Below are 17,465 nucleotides of genomic sequence, written 5' to 3' on the forward strand. Positions count from 1 at the left end.
AACTAAACCAACTAGTCTTGTGTTCCACTCTCTCTCCTTGGCTCACTCTTTGAATGAAATGCTAATTTTTCAGCAAATCAATAACATAAAGGAAAATAGTAAGAGGGGGAAAAAAGAGAAAAGGTCAGGTCACTGAGAAGTGGGTAATAAAGTCCTAGAAAATGTAAGGCATCAGTAACTCTTAGATAAAAAACCCCACAGATGGGGCGCCTGGGTGGCTCAGTCAGCTAAGCATCTGCTTTCGGCTCAGGTCATGATCCCCGGGTCCTGGGATCAAGCCCCACATCGGACTCCCTGCTCAGCAGGGAGTCTGCTTCTCCCTGCCACTCTGCCTACTTGTGCTCTCTGTCAAATAAATACATAAAATCTTAAAAAAAAAAAACCAAAACACAACCCACAGATGACAACGGCCTCTGGTGTCTACTGAACTGAACTGAGTCATGCCACTCTTTTTAAAGAAAAAGTAACTGCAAAATTAAGAAACACCAAGTTAGTCCTAGCTGAATACACTTGCCCTTGAGCCGGTATTACAAAAAGGAAAAGAGCAAACATGGATAAACAGGAAAATGTGACTAAACATTAAAATAAAAATTCCTTTCTTTGAGCAGTTCATCATTTAAAAAGTAACAAGTGGGATGCCTGAGTGGCTCAGTCGGTTAAGCGTCTGCCTTCAGCTCATGATCCCAGGGTCCTGGGATCGAGTCCTACATCGGGCTCCCTGCTTACTGGGTAGTCTGCCTCTCCCCTCCCCTCCTCCCCCACTCGTGCTTTCTCTCAAATAAATAAAATCTTAAAAAAAAAGTAACAAGTGAAGGAAAAATATAAAGAAGTTCTCATATAACACTAACAGTTCACAATCAAGTTGTATTTCTCTAGACTTCATTATTTCAAGTAGGTAGAAAGGTGGAAACAGAATGATTTGTAATAAATCATTATAAATTTATGAAAAGGAACTTTTAAAGCCTGCTAAGCAAAGTGTGCATTTAAAACCACCACAGTTCTGAACCTCTGAATGCACCCATGTAGAAAATATCTCAAGGATCCAGAGAAGGATGTGAACACGGTAGTGTAACCATCCACTGTTCACTCTGCTAGGAGCCCTGTGCTGTGGGACTGTGAGTGGTGTGGGGACCAGTGTTCCTCATTCGGCTGGAAGTACATTTATTTTTTTTTTTAAGATTTTATTTATTTATTCAAGAGAGAGAGAATGAGAGATAGAGAGCACGAGAGGGAAGAGGGTCAGAGGGAGAAGCAGACTCCCCGCCGAGCAGGGAGCCCGATGTGGGACTCGATCCCGGGACTCCATGATCATGACCTGAGCCGAAGGCAGTCGCTTAACCAACTGAGCCACCCAGGCGCCCTGGAAGTACATTTAAAAATAACGATGAAGTCCAAGCTCTCACAGAAGAGGAAGGCAGTATGGGATCGGGGCTGGAAGGCAGCTCGGGAGTCTGCTATCTGACCGTGGGCTAAGTCAGGTCTCAGTCAGTCTGCTCTGAAGCGGTCCTCACATGCAGACTTGCTGTCAGAGCCACTAAGCCAGCCACCCCGGCACAATGCCGGACACAGCAAATGCTTGAGAAGTGCACACAGCTACTGCCACTGTGTTCTTATAACTGCTAATGTTGTGCTTCGTCCAAAGTGATGCCCGAGACAGTATAGTTCTCTGCTTTGAGTAACTCAATACAATTTTTAAAAATCAACTTTAAAAACTTTTGTATTGGTTGTAGCTTTATAAATACTATATATAATTTTGTGTTTAAAGATATACAGTGTGATTATAAAATCTGAAAGAAATATCCTCATAGGATAAAAAGAAGTAACTCGTTTACATTCATTTATTTGTTCAGCAAACATCTGTGATTTGTTGTTTTTGTTTTGTTTTGTTTTGTTTTTTTAGTACTCTCTACACCCAACACAGCGCTCAAACTCATAACCCTGAGATCAAGAGTCACATGCTCTTCCAAATGAGTCAGCCAGGGCCCCGACATTTGTTATTTTTCAGTTGCCTGGCACCAGTAGGTGATAGGAATACAGTAAAATACAAGAAAAGCAAGCCTTAAATAATTATACAAAGAAATACTGAAATGATACTGCTGATAAGCCCGGAGGTCCCAAGGAGGGAAGGGTGGTGGCCGGAAGCAAAAGCATGATATTAAGTGGACCTGACAGGCAGGAATAACAGGCACCAGGGGTACTTCTCTGATTTCAGTCCTTATCTCCCCTGCCTCAGAGACATTTTAGACTTTGTTTCCTGATCACCCTCCAAAATTTTAATACCACAGATACACCTATTTATACCCTGTAGGAGTTATATTTTTTTGTCCCCATGAGCCAATCCGTGGTCCCATAGGGGCCAACTTCACCTGACGAAGGGGAAGGAGATGAGCAGTCCAGACAGAGGGAGCTGTGTCTGTGAAGGTCCCGAGTCCTATTTGCTGGGTGGATGGTGATGACCGTATCCCCCAGCTACTGCTGTTCACTAGCACGGGGAGTTCCATTCAGGGCGTGCTGAATTTGAGGAACACCTGAGACATCTAAGTGAACATGTCAACAGGCAGCTGAATATGGGCATGTGAAGCTCAGAGGAAAGTCTAGGTCTGCGAAGGAGACAAAGAGGGATCACCCAGGGAGGTTAAAGGAGAGTGATTTCAGAGCAGAAAACAGTTACGAGGGTCAAGTGCTGCTGAGAGGTCAAGATGAAGACTGAAAAATATCCCCCAGACTCCATGAACTGGACGTCACTGTGCCCTTACCTGCTGGAAGGGATGGATGGAATAAATGTAACCCATGTAGACCCGTCTGCCCACCTCCAAAATCTACAGAGAATGAAAATCGTAAGAAAAGTTAGGTTGTTGATCTTATAAAACAAAAGTAAACATACTGAAAAATAGTTTTTCAAAAAAGTTGTCCTTACGTGTTTCTGGTATTAAGGCTGATGATGTAAGTAAGATGAAAAACCCCCGATCTTCTAAGCATTTGATGATTGCCTTAAACATTAAAAAAAATAAAAAAAGTGAAAGAAGATTCAGTCCCTCTCTCCTTCTCCCTCTACCACACTCTGCAATGAATTGTGAGGTTATGAAAAGTATAAATATAAAACAATTCTCGAAATGTTAGTGTTTCTAAGAATCAGGAGAATTTTGTCCCCAGTATCAGAAACTGCAAATTCCTTAGTCCTCAAATAATCTTGGCCCTGTGAGGCCTACATATAAGAACCAGAACATCAAGGTTAGTTTTAGGATAGTGTTCAGCTATGTAACAAATCAATTAGAAAAGACATTTCAGTTTTTCATTAAGATGCTTGACATTTCATTCTGCCTAAGTAGCCAATCTGTCACCATTCAGCCACTACAAATTCAAGGTGACTCAGACCTGGGATTAGCCTCTTAAGCTCCTGTTTACACAAAAAATATCACAGAATCCTGGAACTCAAGACTGGAAGATACCATCCAATAAAATAATCCTTTCTATAGCATCCTAAGAGAAGAAAATAATAGTAAATAACATAATTAGGTCCCGTGGCACAAGAGATGCAGATAAAAATAAATTCCTCCTCTTGTTTCCCTCTATCACAGTCTTCAGGGGAATCTGGAGCTCAAGAAAAAAAAAATCCTGAAATTTTCATGTTTCCAGTAACTCTGGAAATTTTTCCCCAGATAGTGGGGAAGTTATCCAAAAGTTGCCACTGTAAATCATAAAGATAACAGCTTTTCCATTAGTCACCATTTCAAAAGCTTATATATCCATAACAAAGAGAAAATACAATGTTCATATAGTAATTTTTCAGTTAAAAAAGAAACAAACAAAATACACCATTTTTTGGAATAAAGTGAGAAAACATTCTATTTCAAAGATTGATAGGTCGTAAGCCTACAAAAATGGGGAATCAATAAATTATTCAATAACAAAGTATGAAAAAGACTTCCGATGATTACATCCACAGGAACACTCATTCCACACGCTTCTGCGATAGCCCCTGGGCACCCGATAGTTTCTGCTTTTGTTTCCTCCAGTCTTACAAATTCTATGATGGCAGGGACTGTATTTGTATTTATGCTTCTGGCGCACAGTAGGGACTAAAGAAATAATTATTGAATAAATACACCAGTAGTTATATATACCCATAGCTTTGGTACCTAGTAAACTGCAGGTATAATTCTGGCTTCATTTTCTACTACTATAAAAAGTGAAAGTGACAAGAGAGTTAGCCTCTACATCATTCTGCATTTTAGTTTTGTGATACAGATGAAATGTACAAATAAAACAGAAATATATATCTTATTGGTCTCTCAGATTATGTACTGAAAGGGCTAAAGTTCCTATTTTAACCTTTGTGGGAGAAATCATACAATCTTTTACATATCTGCTAGACTTTTCCATTTACACACAGGAAATATAGCCATACATGTCCTTAAGACCCTGTTAAAAAGAAACCTTGGTTGGTACTGTTCTTGAAGGTCAGTGTTCTGGGTACAAGCCCACATATACTTTATTCAAGGGACATCTATTGCTTGTCCTCTATACACCAGGCACGGGCACTAAGGTGTCAAAGATGCTTAAGATATGATAACTGCCCTCAAGGTACTCAATCTCTAGGTGGGGAGACAGATATGTAAAAATTATTCATACAATGATGAGGCAAGAAAAAAAAAGCATGGGAGCTACAGAGTATAATGCTAAGTGAAGTTAAGTCAGTCAGTCAGAGAAAGACAAATACCGTATGATTTCATTCAACATGTGGAATTTCTAAGAAACAAAACAAATAAGCAAAGGCGAAAAAGAGAGAGAGAGAGAGAAAAAACAAGAAATGGACTCTTAATGCTAGAGAACACACTGCTGGGTACCAGAGGGGAGATGGATGGGGGGTAGGGGAAATAGGTGATGGGGATGAAGGAGTGCACCTGTTGTGATGAGCACCGGGTGATGTATGGAAGTGTTGACTCACAGTACTGTACACCTGAAACTAATATAATACTGTATGTTAACCAACTGAAATTAAAATAAAAACTTAAAAAATAAAAAAAAGAAGAAAAAGCACGGACATCAAGGAGGAAGGACCTAATGTGATTTGTGCATCAGGTCTCTGCTACTTTTGATATCATTTGCACTTACAAACAGTCGCTTCATGAATGTTCTGAAAACATTTTTGGACTCTCTTCCTTTTAATTTCCAAAGAGAAAATGGACTATGCTACTGCAAAACAACAGAGCCTACATTCCCCCAGCAGACACTCAACGGCCATCTGCTTAGCATCCACTGCTGCCCAGCCGATTCCCCTGTGCTGAGGAGCACTGCCACAGACTCAGCAGGACTGACCCTGGACCCAGTCCTGGCAGGTGGGCTCAGGATGGCTTGCGCAGGTCAAGGCACCCCATTAGTTACTGGACAAGGGACGTGCAGATGACATACACTGGTCTAATGAAACTGAAGTGAAGGTGAGGAGGGGCCTGCTCTCTCCAGATGCACAAAGGAAGCATGTCGCCCCGAGTGGCAGCCTCAGGACAAAACTAGTGCACAGAGCAGAGTGAGGTGAAACACAAAGTCCTGAGCAAACAGTACTTGAACTGGCCTTATCACCTAGAACTGAAAAAAAGCCTGTTCAGTCCTGTAACTATTTAAGCCATCTTGGGTTTCTGTCACAAGTAACTCCAAGTATCTTAACTGGCTGCCCCTAAGACCCCTTATCTTCACAGCTTGGACATAGGTCCTATTTTCACTTACTGATTTCTTGCTATCTACGATGGGGATAGTCCAGCATGCCACTAATGCGCTCACATGTTTAGATCGCTGTCCCACACTCACACCATCTCCCTTGGGATGTTTAGGTCTCACTCATAAAAAGTCACCCTCTACTCATTCCTCACACTGAGGAACCCTGGTTGACAAAATGGACAGAAGTCTCTGACTGTTACATAATTCTCATTTGTGGCTTACTTTCTATAATATGGAAACAGTAGGAGCACTAGCATTTGATTTTTTTTTTCCTTACATACCTATAGATCAACACAGGTCACTTTTAAAGTATCTCACAAGTGGTCCTTTGATTAACTCAGAAACACTAGGGATCTACTCAATTCCCTTGTCATAAAACAACAACAACAACAACAACAAAGATTTGGGGAAAACTGTCCTCTAATTCTTAAAATTAGGAGTACAAACTGACCAGCGAAATACGAATGTAAACTGAGACACAAAGGAGAATGAAAATATTAGACAATAAATATTAAGAATATGTCACATAATAAAAAAAAAGATAAAAAACATAATACAATTAAATTAAAAAAAGAATATGTCACATATTAAGTAATGAAAATCCTTTCAGCAAACTAAAATAATTCACTCTAGGCACAGTCAACTAATAATGAGATATCAATTTCTTAATTCAAAGAAAAAAATAATAATTATCTTTTAAAAGGTGATTCTTACCAATTGCTTATTTTTAATGTACTCTGTTAGTTTATCTATTTTTTCCCCTTGTTTGTTTGACAGTTCCACCTCATACATCCTGAAGCACATATCTTGGCAACAGACTATGGAGAAAATCAGAAAAACAGAACATTTCTTATTTTAAAATGCTATTATGCTTTTTTATAACCAAGTTTTTCACTCTGTATGTTAAAAAGATGAAAGAACTAGAAATACTCTTTAAAAAATTTAACATTCAATGGTCTTTGTTATAAAACTCCTCAATAAGAAGTTACTGTGTCAAGTATTTGAAACAATGCTTTCACTAATATGGACTCTACTAGAGAATTTAACAAGACAAATATATACTATATAAATAACATAAACATCAATGTTCCATGAATTAATCTAAATGACCAGGAAATTTCCTTCTCGTGTTTTCTGCTTTTTTTCCTTCAGTTAGAAGTACATAAATAAATAAAAACCACCACCACAAAACCTCTGTTCTCTTTCAAAGGCATGGTTATGAGTCTCCAACTATTTGTAAGCAACTCTCTGCTGAACTCCCTCAATGTTCTATAGTAAAGTGAGTCTCTGCCACCTTAGATGAAATTGTCTTTCAGTTTCTAGTTAGCCTCCAAGGAAATAAATCACAGCAACCCTACAACTCTTACAAAGGGCCCTTCTGCGAATCACTTAGGGCAAAACCACAACAGAGCGTGTGAGAGTGTGTGCGTGACAGATGGAAAAAACTGGACAAAGCCCAGGGCGTGCAGTGTATCATTACATCTGAACAGACCTTTTTGCTCCAGGTAATTCTGTTTTCTAAAGGCAGCTTCTGGTAGTCTTTTTTTCAAAGATGACACTTTCATTACATACTTAAAATCTAGTTCACGTGGCCTAAAAAACAAAACAATACCATGCAATTTAATAAACATTTAAACTACAACTTATTTATTTTCTAATACAAATGCAAACAAAAATATCACAAGTCCTGAAATTGATAAAATCTGAATCAAATAATGTGCATATTTATAAATATTATAGATTTTCAAATATATGACCCCACAGACCACAGTCTGCAAATATGTTCAACATTTTCTGAATGCATGTATTTTTGAGATTAGCAAAATATCTAGATGAATGAAAGAATTATGCATACCAGAATGAGAATTTTCTAAAAATTATGCTATGTGAGAGTTGACAACTTTTGACAATAGTGGACTGCATACCATGCAGTGCCACTGAATGAACCACATCCAGACTTTTGTACCACTTCCCCCGACTTCTCCTTGAAAACTCATTTTCAAATACTTGTAGACTTATAAATGCTCCCCTTACCCCTAAATACTTCTCTGTGTGTCCTTAAAAAAGGACATTTCCTTATGCAACCACAAAACAATTAATGAAATCAAGAAATTAATAATGATATGGTTCCATTATTTAACCTACACACCTTATTCAAATTTTGCCAACTGTCTCACTAAGGGGCTTTATAACAAAAGAAAACAAATCTTTTTCTGTTTTACGATCCAATCCAGGATGACACACTGCATTTAGTTATGTCTTTTTAATCACCTTCAATCTAGACAGTTTCTTGGTCTTTAACGACCTTGGTATTTTTGAAGAATACAGAACATGTATTTTGCAGAATGCCACTCAATCTGGGTATATCTGATGTTTCCTGCTGATTAGATTGGCAGGAATACCACACAAGTGACACTGTGTCATTCTCTATGCACCCTATTAGGAAGCACATGATATTTATTCCACTGCTGGTGATGTTAACCATTTAGGTAATGGTTCTAGCCACTTCTCTCCACACTCATTAGTTGTACTCCACAGTGACAATGAACGTTCCCAGCTCTCCCATTTATTTATTTACAGAATTCGTTTTTTGTTTGTTTGTTTGTTTTGAGAGAGAGAGCACACACGTGCAGGGGGTGGAGAGTAGGGGGGAAGGGGCGGAGGGAGAGGAAGAGAATCTTAAGCAGGCTCCATGCCAGCGCAGAGTCCGACTCAGGGCTTGATCTCATGGCCCTGAGATCATGACCTGAGCTGAAGTCAAGAATCGGATGGTCAGCCGACTAAGCCTCCCAGGTACCCCCCCTATTTACAGAATTCTTACTTTATTCTCTGGGTTGTAATAACCCTCAATCCTCCCTCTTAAAACAGGTCAACAGAAAGAAAATGAATTGTGACAGCACACCTATCTTCAGCTTATATTTCAATAAAATAGGTCTATCTTTCAACAGTTTTGGGTGCAAACTAAGTGCAGACTAAATAAAAAGATTTCATGAGATGCCCTTCACAGTGCCCCAAAAACAAATAATACATTATAATGCAAATACGTGTAATAGCTACTCTACTTCATAGTGGTCTAGGAAAATCATGGGAAAATTACAAAATCAGCTCCTGCAACTCTTAATAAAGACTAAATAATAGTATTAAGTACCTATAATCTGCTGCATCTACTACTGAGGCAAATCCAGTTTATTTCTTGGGAAAGTCAAACATCTAGTATCAAGGTCATATTCTCATGAATGGATTTAGACACTAAAATTTCCAAAGTGACTTGTCAAAGATTATAAAACTATTTCAAAGCCAAGGTCAGAATTTAGACCTGAATTTTAAGTTTCCTGTGCTCTGTACATCTACCCCAAAGTACTCTAATAAAAAACCAAGTATGACTGCTTTGCTTCACACAAGTACCAACAAACAAGACCTCAAAATGAGAATTAAAAAAAAAAAAAAAATCAAACAGTAAAGGACACAAACTCAATACTTACAGTTGCTTTGGAACAGCTGTACCATAAGAGGACCAAAGACTTATATCACACAGCAGACAGCCTTGAATAATTAATTTGCCTTGCCATGAAGAGGTGAGAGCTGTAAGAAATGAGTAAGAAAGAAACGGATTATTTATGAGCAAAACATTTACTGAAAAAACATAAAAGAACCAATTAAATAATTTCTTACCATTTTCACTGAGTTCAAATCTAGGGAAAAAGGAAAGGCATGTTTATAAGAGCAAACAGAACAGATCCAGTAAAACAAAGTATGTGCATAATTACTTACATGCTTTTATGAGCTGAAGCTGCCATCCTTTTAGGCTCCCTATACTGAAAAGCTACAATAACATAAGGGCAGATCTGCCTGGGTCGCTCAATAACGGAGCTACCTGAAAGTTCATAGAGGTAATACTGAAAGAAAAGAAATAAGGATTATCAGAGTAGCACCATGGAACGCTTTATCTCAACTCCACCCAGTCCTGACATTTAACAGAGTAGATTCAGAAATGTATCTTGGGAATGATTTATTCCCAGGTGACTATACCTGACTCAGTTCAAATGCGCGAAAATGACTCGTCTTGTGAGAAACCTTGTTAGTATTTGCAGCCACGTGGCAATCATAGCCAGAAGATGGGCTAGTATAGTTAGTGGTATAATTTTCAGACACAAACTTGACTTTTCCCTAGAATAAAAATATTAAGACTAATCAGATGTCTTCAAAAGGCAAAAATCTTACTCTAGGATTCATTTAAAAGTAGCCTAATAAGTAAGGATATGGATGTGTTTCAAATTGTGTTAACAACTATGGTTCTTAGCAAATTATCTTAAGGCCAACAATAGTTTTAATTATCCATGAACCTCTTAACACTGTATTTAAAAATCTGGTATGTCTGGGCATCTTCCTGAGGTAAATGATCACAGCTTCTACCACAACATGAAAGGAGTACATGAATCCCCCCAAATTTAAGAGAATCATTTCTGTAAAAGAAAAATTATACAGCCCACCAACTGGAACAGATTAGCTTAGTCAATGACTGTAACATAAAAGGTGACAAATGGAATCTAAAATTTCACAAGATGAATTTTCAAACTGAAGTATTAAGTTATCAATTGTAATTTTTAGATCAAAGTATTTCTATTATGCCAGGACCCAGTAAATCAGCAAGAAGCAAATAGACAGTAAAGTGCTTAGCCAGACCTGATTACTGAATAGTCGATAGTATTTCTGATTATAGATTTCTCTTCATCAAGGGTTACATGTCTTCCGGGGGGGGGGGGGGGGCGTGAAATATCATACAACGATTTTAAAAGCTGCTGTGAATATAATGACATATGTGGAAAAATACACAGAATATATACCAAAATGAGGTAAGGTTATAGGAAACTAATTTTTATCCTTACAGGAAGAATCTAATTTTTTTGGGGGGGGTGTTAAGGTCCTGCCTCTTCATTCATAGGACCACCAGGGGCATTAATAAAAAGCCAAAGAATATAAATAGTAGTTCTCAGTGAGCAATCACAACCTGTATCTTCTCCCTCTCCAACAGTTTATGATGTCACGCATGGCTGGCTTTTGAGCAGTAAAGCAAGAACTGAGAGCATATAGGTAAAAATTGACCAGCAATATCCACCAGACAGGGGGTTACAAGCCAAGAAACCCAGGGCGAAGCACAATCTGACAGAGGTACAACACAGAATGAGGGTTATGTGAGCCAATGGCCATCTACTGCAGTAGCTCTTCTGCAGGAGGAGGCAGAGGGAGGAGTGGGGATCGCGCGCCAGTGTGATGCTACCTTCCCTCCAGTTCTTGGGGTCAAACCTTAGAATGTGAACAGTTCACACTCAAAAAAACACATCAGTAGTGTTGGTTTATAATCAGAGAACTCAAGATAGTAAGAAAGCTAAAACCGAAGCAAAAAACAACAAAATGAGACTACAGAGTATGTCCTCACAAAGCCCACCAATCTCTAAAGTCAGAATTTTCCTAGGAACTACTTGAACTATTTGAGGGTGTTTTAAGAATTTCTGAGATCAGCAGTTACAGATGCCACATAAAACTGTCAACAGGTCTGGATGTTTTAGGGATAAAGGAAATAAGGCTCTCTTATTTCAACAATTTAAAAAGAAAACGAAAGTTGCTGTCTAATTCCTCTCTCATAACTGTAATCACATTGTTCTTATAGGTTGCTACTTATGTTCTGTTATTTAATGTTTAAAAAGTGGCACTGTGGGCCAGGGCGAGAGGAAGATTTTTACTGATTACTTTCTGTGTTATTTTGAGAGTTGTTTTGTTTTTTAAAGACATAGTCATAGATCATTTATCAAATGAACAAAATCTTTGTCTTTAAAGGAAAGCAAGAACGGCAATAAATTTCTGAATTTATAGCTACCTTCGGTGACTATGATATTTAGCAAATGATCCACAAAGAACATTATCACAGACTGATAACTTTTAGTTTTTAAAAGAAAAATTACAAGAAAGAGCGTTTGGGTTTTACCTTAATTAGGTTAAAAATTACAACATAACCAGACTTCCCATGATACCATGGTCTTGCATGAAGATAGTCTGAGTATTTGGAAATATACACACCTATAAAAGTATAAGATATAGATTAATTCACACTTTAAAAGGATTGTTTACTCACATACATTTCACATGTAGGGCTACCTTTGACAGAACAAGACAACACAAAAGACAAATAAATAAAAGTCAACATTACACTGTTTTGAAACTGCTTACCTTTTAAAAACTATTCAAGATATTCTAAAGGTATGGAAACATTAGAGCTAAGACAAGACAGGATGTATCTGATGGACAACCAATGTTCTAGTTGGGTACAATAACTAGAAAGGGATACAAGTCTCACAATTCTTGGTAAATTCTAAGTTTATTTTTTTTAAGGCAATCATTCAGTGAAAAGGCCTATCTGTAGTAATCCGATTCTCAAGTTATTTTTTGCAAAAAATCTCAGTAAGGACTCTATTTAATAATAAGCACTAAGGTCTGCCACTTGGCAGGTATGTGCTAGGCAGCAGTGGCACCAAAGTAAACAGGACAAGGTCCTGCCTTGAAGCAGCTTATGCTGCTAGTCTGTGCAATCTGTAGTTCAGGCAGGGGTCATGTTTGTTCTATTCACCACTGTAGCCACGCCACAGCCCAGTATATAGTAGGTACTTAACTATTCGTCAGACACATGTATTTGAGGACACAAAGAAATGGAAATAAGCAATTATATTTTCTTAGAAAAGGAGTTCTTTAAACAGAGGAATGAAATTCTCAGAGAACAGAGTGAACACAAGTATGGAAGCATAGAAGATTATAAACTGTGCAGGACGGTGGGCCACACAGCATGGGGAGCAGGGAAGAAAGCACGGGAAGCTGAGGCTGAAGGGGAAGCTTGGAACTGGGTGGTAAAGATCTTTGTAGGACTTCTTCAGGGGAGACCTCACCCTACAGGAGCAGAGACCCACCAAGGGTTTTCAGCAGCAGACTACCACTTACAAGATAGTGGAGTCTCCAGAGGGGAGAGGCTAGAAGCAAGACCAACCAGAAAGCTACTGTCAGAGCTGAGACAGGTCCCCATGTGGCAGCAGCAGGGGAATGGCAAGGGAAGTGCAGATCCCACAGAGATTCCTAAACTGAGGCATCTCTCGAAATACGAGACAATGGAGAGAGCCCTTGAATATCCTGGAAAGAGCAATGAACTTGTGGTAAGAAGCTTGGGTTGCAGCACCAAGTCATTCACTTCCTACTAATAACCACGTGACTGAGGAGCAAGTCACTTGAGGTGGGGGCGGGGACTTGGATACATAGACCACAGGGTCCTCAGGAAGATTTAAAAAGATCTATAAACTTTTAAAACTAAAAGACACTACATTCACAGAACTAAACATTTCTATTTGAGCCCGAAACTATAAAATATATGCGTTCTATTTTAATTAAAATTAATTAATTAAAATTAATTATAACTTACTCTATAAGTTCTATTTTCTTACCCACCCCACTATGTGTTTAAGAAAGTATATTTGTTAAGAATAATGCAGTTTCTACTCCAGCACCTCACCGAAGCCAGCTCTTAAACATCAACAATATAATTAGGAATCAGAATAACGTAGAAAAGGGCCTTATATTTTGGAGATGTAAGCTAAAGTATTTACTTGTAATTTACTTTCAAATTCTTCAACAACAACAACATTTTTTAACCAAATGAAGGGAATAATGCAAAACATGATCTGTTAAACCTAGGGGATGGGTACATTATACCATTCTCTCTTCCTATGTTAGTTATGTTTTACAATGAAGGGGGTGTGAAAAAGAGTAGGAAGAAAAAAAGGTGTTATGTAAAATGTTATCGGGGTTATGAATGTATTCCCTCTCATGGCCTTTAGAAGATGTGAATGTAAGTTTTAAAGCATTTTGTGTTACACAGAGTGACCACATAACCCAGCAATTCCACTGCTGTGTCTATACCTAAGAGAAGGCAAAACACATGTCTCCACAAAAACTTGTACATGAATGCACACAGCAGCATTTCCGTAACAGCCAAGAAGTGCAAACAACAAAAGGTCCCTCAAGTGCTGAAAGAATAAAGAAAATGTGGTAAAACCATACAGCGGGATATTATTCAGCCAAAAGGCAGACAAAGTACTGCTATGAGCTACAACATGGATGAGTCTTGAAAACACTAAACTGAGAAAAGGAGTCACAAAACATCACATAGGATTCTGTTGATGTGGAATGTCTGAAGGAGGCCAACCTGGAGAGGGGAAGAGCAGGTTAGTGGCTGCCTCGGCCGTTGGTGGCAGGGAATGGGGTGTCACTGCTAAATAGGCACAGGACTTCTTTTTGGTGGGATGAAAACAGTCTAGAATGGACTGTGCTAATAGCAGCACTATTCTATGGATACACCAAAAAAAGTTGAACTGTACACTTGAAATGGGTGAATTAGAGGCTGTATAAATTTTATCTCGATAGAACTGTGAAAAAGAAAAGGCCAGCAGGAAGCTAGCCACTCCTGACCTCCACAGTGGTAGCACCTGATAATGCTAAATACCCATCCTCCTCTCCCTCCCCAGCTCTTCCTCCACTGGACTGCCCCCCCCCGCCCCAGGTCCTGCAGCGACCCACAGTCCTGTTCTTTGTCATCTTTTCCTTCAATAATGCCCCATGGAACTTTGGCTTCAACTAACACCTAGTCCTGCCACCTTGAGCCCCCATCTCCAGTTCTGATCCCTTTTTCCAGCTTTTTTTTTTTTTTAAACCATCAGGAGGGTATCTCCTGGTAACACCTAGGAAAACCTCACTATTTCTCAAATTTAATTCATGAAAGTAGTAGCATCCATTTACTGAGAGCTAAGTACTTCATGTAGCCTCACATGATCCTCACAGCAGATCTAAACGATAGTTTTATCTATTTCACAGATGAGGAACTTGAAGCTCAAAGAAATTTAGTGCTAATCCACATTCTTAACCGTAAGATTACCTTTCTCTTTTAACTCCTCAGCTTCCCTACCAATCTCCTCTCCTTCCGTGTCTTTTCGCTATTAACAACATCACTGTAGTGTAACTTACAAGCTTGTATGTGAGTATTTCCTTTCTCTTGCTCCTCACATTCCACAGTTGCCAAGTCTGGCCAGTTCCATCTATTCTCTATTCCTACTGCCATTATGATAGTTTAGAAGACATCCTCATTAGCCCTGGATGATCGCACTTATCGCTTGGTACTGAAAGCTAATTTCAGTATCTCTTCTAGTCCAACTTTTAAGAAAAAGTTTTGATCATGGAACTCCTATTGGAAAATCTTAAGTCTTAGACTCGAAGCTCATTTACATGTTTAAAGCACTGATTCTAAAGATTATTATTTATCACTAATGAAACTGGCTTTTAATGTAAGTATCTTATGAAATGAACTAAACCGCACTTCATCTTGTAAAAGAAGAGACTCCTTTTCTCAGACTTACCTTTCGCTGGGTCACCGAGAGTGGTTCTAGCACTGCTGCCCACACACAGCCCGCGTTGACACACTAACTTTGCCTTTAAATAAAAGACAGTACTTTGCTTATCATGTCAGTCTTAGGAGAGACAATGAAGTAACACTATAATATATAAGCTTTCAGATAAATATATAACCTGTATATGGTGTGTATTTATGGCACAAAGCAAGCTTGTGTAAGGCAATTGTGTTTGGTTAACAGTTCATGAAATTTTATCATTTCTGTTAACAAAAATGTCTTCAGCAAAACCAAATTAAACAAGCTTCCAGATTAAGTCCTCTCTTGAAAATTTTGATTATAGCTTTGGAATCACTAAATTTGAAAATGTCTTATCCTCTAATGCCCTTTTTATATGAATCCATAGTGTATCTTATTTGTAAGTAGATGATTAAGTAAATAAATGAACTCTTCTGGTATTACTATATAATCCTTATGTTATATGCTAATGTTAAGTATTCTTTAAGCAAGCCTACCCTTGTTCTTTAAAAATCACAAATCCAATCAAAATATGAAATTATTTTAAGTTGAATTCTAAATCTCTGGTATTGTTAAAACTGTATCTAGGGAGCCACATACATCTTTGGGAACACGCTCCACACAGTAGCTTCCTTCTCCCACAATTTGGGTACAAGTAACAATACAGAAGCTCCATCTTTAAACACTGGCATGAAATAATTTCAAGTAACTCAATTGCTGAAAGTGTTCACCTTATGCCCAAAACCATGTAACTGAAACTTGAAAAACCTCCACAAGAAACAAAGTATCTATGTGAAGAATGATCCAGAATGAAGAAATACCCATTCACTCCATTAAAAGGCATTACTGATACTTAGGAAACCCGTATTAATCCAATTCTCACCCTGAGGTGCCAAATGTATTTACGAACACTAAAGAGGGCCTGTGAAAAGGTACAGGAATCCAACCTCTTTCAGGACTAGCTGTCACGATCATTCCCACTGCCACCAGACTCAGCAACAAAAAAGACTGGAGAACTGGTAATTTTACAAATCTTAGAGAAGTGAAATACCAATATTTAAGTTTAATGATATCATTAATTTTGTACACTAATGTCACAAAATTAATGTTCTACAACCTAATGCCCTTACCTGATTTTCAGTTTCAAACAGAAGAAACCCATAAGTCTCTTGAAGTTCTTCCTGAGTATAATTACTTGATTTTTTTTCTTGGTAAAAAGTTTTGTACTGTATAAAAGAGAGAATAATCAAATGCTATAAACATACTCTTTTGCCTTGCAAATTAATTTTTAAAAAAATGTATCATCTGAATTCCTCCTGTTAAAGGACTAACAAAATTTATTATTTTACTATTCCCTACAATAGATTCTTATTACCTTCCAAGGATTTCTTATCTCATCTGAAAGTGACAACTGAGAAGAACTAGATAGGCTTTTATACCAAAAATGATGGGTCTATTTCTTTAAAACTAAAATAAAACTAACACACAGACACAGTGTGTACCAAGCACCTCACCTCATTTAAGAAAATGTCATTTTTCACCAAAGTCACTTGACTGTACTGAAAACCATGCTCAGATGCAGAGTCCAAGTAAGAAGTATGAAGAATTGAAACTGCCCTCTGGAAGAGAGAGTCTGAACTCAAGGACACTGTCTCAAAAACTGTAAAACACAAACAAAAATAATGCAACTGTTTAAGATAACCAAAGGATGGGGTTAAAAGCGGCATACTAAATATCACTGGATACTTCACCTATTTCCTTCCTGTAAAACTCAAGACACTTACATTGTATTTTGGCTCCATATCTGTACTATCCTTAAAAGACCTCTCATGTGAAGAACATAATCTACACGGAGGTGAGTTATTGAAGGTGAATTACTTTCAATACAAGAGTAAAATAAACCCTGCCAGATTCCTTGGTCCTTGGGCCTTTTGGTTGAAAGCTGTGTGTTGTAACCACAGATGGGACAAGCAGACCAAATGTGGTAGCATCAAGGCAGTGGTCAGCAATCACTTAGACCAATGTTTCTCATCCTGAAGTTTTTTAAAACTTATGCCACATTTTGATAAACTTCACCCTTCCTGTCTTCTCATCAAATCCCCCCAAGTAAGCCCATTAGGTTCCTTTTTAGGGGCTTACTATTGCACACTCAACAAACACATTAGAAATTGTTCTATATTTGGGGTTTCCTCATGGCCTAGACATGTCTGTTGAACTTTACTTCTTATGGGTTATATTATGAAATCATTTTTTTCATTTCACAAAAATAAAACTTTATTACTTTTAGAAAGTGCT

At 38.1% G+C, this 17,465-nt stretch overlaps 1 protein-coding gene across 2 annotated transcripts in view; it reads right to left on the reverse strand.

Moving 5' to 3' along the window:
- The window catches only part of TASOR2 (transcription activation suppressor family member 2), a 73,094-nt gene that overhangs the window by 28,962 nt on the left and 26,667 nt on the right, over positions 1-17,465 (reverse strand). For both annotated transcript variants that reach the window (XM_028114625.2, XM_028114624.2), the window contains exons 2-13: positions 16,685-16,830; positions 16,301-16,396; positions 15,162-15,234; positions 11,699-11,790; positions 9,745-9,882; positions 9,487-9,611; positions 9,388-9,407; positions 9,198-9,297; positions 7,208-7,308; positions 6,430-6,533; positions 2,918-2,990; positions 2,757-2,819 (exon numbers count right to left, since the gene is read on the reverse strand). In XM_028114625.2, coding sequence (XP_027970426.1) covers positions 2,757-2,819; positions 2,918-2,990; positions 6,430-6,533; positions 7,208-7,308; positions 9,198-9,297; positions 9,388-9,407; positions 9,487-9,611; positions 9,745-9,882; positions 11,699-11,790; positions 15,162-15,234; positions 16,301-16,396; positions 16,685-16,830 — 1,131 coding nt within the window. The remainder of the gene's footprint in view (positions 1-2,756; positions 2,820-2,917; positions 2,991-6,429; positions 6,534-7,207; positions 7,309-9,197; positions 9,298-9,387; positions 9,408-9,486; positions 9,612-9,744; positions 9,883-11,698; positions 11,791-15,161; positions 15,235-16,300; positions 16,397-16,684; positions 16,831-17,465) is intronic.

The sequence above is a fragment of the Eumetopias jubatus genome, unplaced genomic scaffold (assembly GCF_037043125.1).
Source record: "Eumetopias jubatus isolate StellerSeaLion01/CBP00866 unplaced genomic scaffold, mEumJub1_p1.0 scaffold_8, whole genome shotgun sequence".
Lineage (NCBI taxonomy): Eukaryota > Metazoa > Chordata > Mammalia > Carnivora > Otariidae > Eumetopias > Eumetopias jubatus.